The sequence below is a fragment of the Nansenia antarctica genome (assembly GCF_963989245.1).
Source record: "Nansenia antarctica genome assembly, chromosome: 9".
Classification (NCBI taxonomy): Eukaryota; Metazoa; Chordata; class Actinopteri; order Argentiniformes; family Microstomatidae; genus Nansenia; species Nansenia antarctica.
In genome coordinates this window covers 35,433,954-35,438,858 of record NC_137679.1, presented here as the reverse complement: position 1 = coordinate 35,438,858, position 4,905 = coordinate 35,433,954, and the positions used below count along the sequence as shown (strand labels likewise).

The window sequence follows — 4,905 nt, the reverse complement described above, 5'->3', positions numbered from 1 at the left end:
GCCTTCGAGACAGGTTACGTGTTTAAAAAAAGATAAAAAGATAATGGAACGTGATGACTGAGGGAGGAGAGCATCGTTCACACTGCTGCTGAAGCATAGATCCTTGATCGGCCTCCCGTGCGACAACCATAAACCCCGTACAGACAAACGGGAGTCAGGGATTATGTTTTAATACTAAGTACAACAGAAAATCAGTGGTCGGAAAAAACGTAAAACGTGTCATATTATGCCCCGTCGTGTCATACCAGGCAGAGAGAGAGAGAGAGAGAGAGAGAGAGAGAGAGAGGGCAACACAGGAGCTTTGAGTTATGATGAGTTATGACCCGACCATCGTGGTCATAGCATACAGTACATAATATGTCTATGGGTTATATGATACAGAATCATTCTGGCCTCGAAAGAGACAATGGGGCATTCTCAGTCTCAGTGGCTGGAGATAATGATGTTGGAAGGAGTTTAAAGTGCAGAGCGTGTTGCTTAAGGACGACGATACACACTCGACGAGTCACACTTCCTGAGTATATAGCGCCGCTCGTCCTGGGAAAAGACTAAGACAAACATCGATATACAGTACGTATGTATATTTGTTTCCCCCTCCCCCAATGAAAATATACAGTACATTCAAGCATATGAGTCAGTCCCATATAGACAAATCCATCTTCTTTGAGAAAAAGAACGGTAAAAACCTACTAAAACTTGATGAGCTGACTGTGACAGCATATGGAGATATGAGCTGTAGCTAAAACGCAGTGAGATGGAGGTTGAGTGAGAAAGACAGCGCAGGTGTCCGGTGTCCGTTGCTGTAGGGGTGCTGGAGGGGGGGGCTTAGGAGGCAGGCCTCTCTCCCTCCCTGCTCCCCCCCTGGTCCTCTCACTTGCCCTGGGAGGAGTGCCTGTTGAGGCAGGCCTGTCGGAAGGCCGGCCGGTCCCTCATCTCCAGCACAGAGTCCCTCACCATCTCCACGAACACGGAGGGCCACAGCTTGTGCAGCGACTCGCCCTTCAGGTTGGTGTCCGAGGCCCGCTGGGCCAGCTCGCGCAGGTACTGCTCCGTCCCGGCCCCGCGCTCCGACGGCTCCACGGCGCCCTCCTGAGGAACAGCCAGGGAACGGTTAGGTCGGCCAGCCGTACGGAGGAGTTCTGGGCCCGGACCCACAAAACCTTAGGAGGGCTGACCTAGGGTCAGGTCCCCCCATCTGTCTATGTAATCTTATTCATTACGGTAGGTTAAATTAATGCAGTCAAAACTGATCCCCGATCAACACTCCTGCTCTGAGATGCTTTGTGAATACAGGGCCCCTAGTCTCGATGGGTTATTCCATTCCGTAGTTAAACTCCATACAACACAGTGAGGGAAGACGGTATAATATAAACAGTATAAACAGGCAACGACTGCCTGCCCACTGGACTAAAACAACGACTGATTGGATTACAAGACTCCCTATTCCCCGAAACTAGTAACAACAACAGACTCCCCGATACAATGAGGTATCCAGGCAGTGACCACGACTGCAGCCCACAGAGTAAGAGCAGTCAGTCAGTGGTCAGCCCGGCGGTCAGTGTTGTCAGATTGGGCTACTATTCCAGCCCAATTGGGCAACTTATGATCACACTGGACGGTTTTTAGACTGTGATTAGGCTGGAAAACAATCCCATCTGGCAACACTGCCGGCGGTGGGTGTGAGACGGCTGCTGACCTCGGGGCTCTCTGCGCTGCAGCAGTCTCGGCTGGGGTAGTTGAAGAGGGCTCTGCTCAGGCCCTCGCCCAGCATCTTGCCGTTGTCGCGCAGCTCCTCTGGGCTCAGCCCGGCCCGACGCCCACGCCCCTCCAACAGGAACTGCAGCTGGCGCTTCCTGCCGCACCGCCCCCCGCCGCATAGGACAGGACAGGGGAGGAGGGAGGGAGAGAGAGAGAAAGAGAGAGAGAGAAGGGAAGAAGCGGACAGGAGGAGAGGTGGAGAGGAGAGGAGAGTGGGAAGAGAAGGAGAGAGAGAGAATTAAAACACCACAATAGCGGGTAGGCGGGAGCGGGAGGCAGATGGGAGGAAGCGACGGAGAGAATGATGCAGGGGAGAGATTGAGACAGAGTTTGCAGGAAGGCGTAGGCGTCTGAATATCGAATAAATCTGCCAGTCAATGATGGCGTAACATTCCTTTTAACACAGTATCACAATACTGGTTTTGTGAAATAGTCATTGAATTGGCTCACCCCCTCAGTAGCATAAAGTCAAGACTTGTCAGGGCGCAGATAATGGATACTTATGCAATACAAACCTGAATTAATAGCCTTGGGAGCCAAACAATTACTCGAAGAGGCAATATCTTCATAAAGACAGTTTTTTAATCAGTTTGGTCTATCGTTTTCAGCAGCAGGATTGGTACAGATGTAAACGGGAAGAGAACATTAATAAAGGATGTTAGCTACATCAAACGTTCTTGTCGTGTCTATCATTATTAATCTCATGAAATTCAGCACTGCACCAACATGTTCCAAACCTTGCTGCCAGAACTCTGAAATAGTCATTTTGGCGGAGGCTGGAGGCTAAAATACCTGCTGGGATGAGTGTGTGTGTGTGTGTGTGTGTGTGTGTGTGTGTGTGTGTATGAGTGTGTGTGTGTGGGAGACAGAGAGGCTGAGCACTATACAAGGTGGGCAGGGGATGGAATGAGTGGTGTGTGTGTGTGTGTGTGTGTGTGTGTGTGTGTGTGTGTGTGTGTGTGTGTGTGTGTGTGTGGTGTGTGAGAGTGTACGTGCGTGAGCGTGTGTTTGACAGCACTCCTGAGAGGCTAAGAGGGAAAAAGTTCCGACATTGTTTATATGGAAGGTTATTCCTTAATCAAATTTAAACACGCATTACTGGACTGAAGAGGGTAGCGCAGAGGCGCAGAGTGTGTTCGGTTGGGGGGAAAACAAGGGATGAATTCCACACGGCAGTATTGTTTAATGTAATGCACAGCCATTTCTTCCATGCTCTGCTCCAGAACGCCTGAGGCGGTGTGGGAACGCTACGTGCTACCGTGGCTAAACGTGGACGGATCAGAACGACCGTGCTCGCCGTTTCCCGCTAAGACCAAGACCAAGCGTCACTCCAAATCTTTTATCCCTTCAGCTATCAGACTACTTAACTCAGATGGTGATCACTTCAAGTAGACTTACCATGCACTGTTCTTAGTCGAGTAGTTCTTTTATTTTTCTGATTTCTTTTATTTATTTATTTGTTTGTACACATCTAAAAGGTGCCCTTTAATGACATTGTTGTCTGTTTACTGAACTGTGCTTGACATGACATTGTACAGTTGTATGTTGTTTGTGTCTGGATGAGGAGTAAAGCTACAAATGAATTGCCCCCAGTGGGATCAATAAAGTTGTCTGAATCTGAATCTGAACTACCGGTACGCTGCGAACGGCAGCTGCTAGGGACAAGCACCGGCACGCCATCCCAAGGCTACGCACATACACATGATGTACATATTACGGCACACATACTGTCCCAACTACACACGCAGAGGCATACGTACATATTCAGCGTTTCACCACCGCCCATGTAAAACAGTCTAATAGCTGGACAGACGTGACACCAAACACCTCGGCGTGCAATGTGTCTGAGTGTGCGACCAGTTATGAATCACTGCTATAACACTTCTGTCACTAGCACGATTCTGCTTTTTCGTTGTTGTTGTTGTTGTTGTTGTTGTTTTTCAAATGCAAAACAAATTAATAGCTAACAAGACATCAATAATTTCCACAGTTCATATCATGGATGATGGTCTGAGATGGTCTATATGACTCTCCGAACCCACCCCCACCACCCCCCCCATCCCCCTGTGGCCAATCCAATTTAGCCTTTGGCACTACTGCTTGTTGCACACACCCCTGGTCAATGTGAACACTCATTTAGCCTTTGCACTACTGCTGTTTACAAATACGACCTTTGCACATTCCACATAGCTACCTCTTTTGATATAGCTTCTATTTAGACATCTGTACATACCATACTGTATATAGTTACCTTAACTGTACATAGCTCATAATTGTAATACATCTAAACTACCGTACTTGCCTATCACTATCATTGTCATGTTTTTATATCATGTTTTACATTTGCACTTCTGGTTAGATGCTTAACTGCATTTCATTGACGGGTACTTGTACTCTGCAATGACAATAAAGTTAAATCTAATCTAATCTAATATGATCAGTCTCATTGAAAGAGCTTGATCATGATTGTATGTTTTGTCTTGTTGTCTTTTAATAGTTTAGTAAGTAAGTAAAGTAAGTAAGTAAAGCTTTATTTATATAGTGCCTTTCGTACATGAAATGCAACTCAAAGCGCTTATTTTATTTAGTTTATTTTATTCATATTCCTGTAATGAATTAAATGTGCTCTATAAATAAAGTTTTATTTGATTTGAATTGATTGTTGACAAATATGCTCAGAAACATTACATGGGTCGGGATAGTTTCAGACACAGCGGGTTCATGGTGAGTACCTGAATGTGAATTGTGTATATTGAGGAGTCATGTCCCTTTCACCACCCTATTATCACTCCTCTCATCTCATATAAAAAGAGGGATTCAACTCCAAGCCACCTGGGCACATTGTGTACTATACATCTTTGACACAAGATCCGCAGGAATACTGGGCCATCAGATATCAATAGCTTTTTTAATATACCTGCCCCAGACTACAAAAGCACTCTTTTATAAGATCACGTTATTGTTCAACGAGTGTTTTTCCGAGGGCAAAGTTTTCTCTCTGCCATACGTAAATAGATAATAAAATATTTGAAGAAGTATCCAATGTCAGAAGGCGGTCACAGCGATTAACATTTCAAGGCTGATGTTGAAAACAGTTATCAGCTCGGGGCTATTGTGTTTATCCTTATCAAGCGGGTGGAAGGAACT

General features: G+C 46.3%; 1 protein-coding gene across 1 annotated transcript in view; it reads right to left on the bottom strand.

The window, feature by feature from the left end:
* Positions 1-765: 765 nt before the first annotated feature.
* Positions 766-4,905, bottom strand: part of lrrc49 (leucine rich repeat containing 49) — a 37,661-nt gene continuing 33,521 nt past the window's right edge. Inside the window, exons 13-14 of the mRNA XM_080539106.1 lie at positions 1,697-1,853; positions 766-1,089 (exon numbers count right to left, since the gene is read on the bottom strand). Of these exons, the coding sequence (XP_080395232.1) occupies positions 871-1,089; positions 1,697-1,853 (376 nt within the window). The 3' untranslated portion in view covers positions 766-870. The remainder of the gene's footprint in view (positions 1,090-1,696; positions 1,854-4,905) is intronic.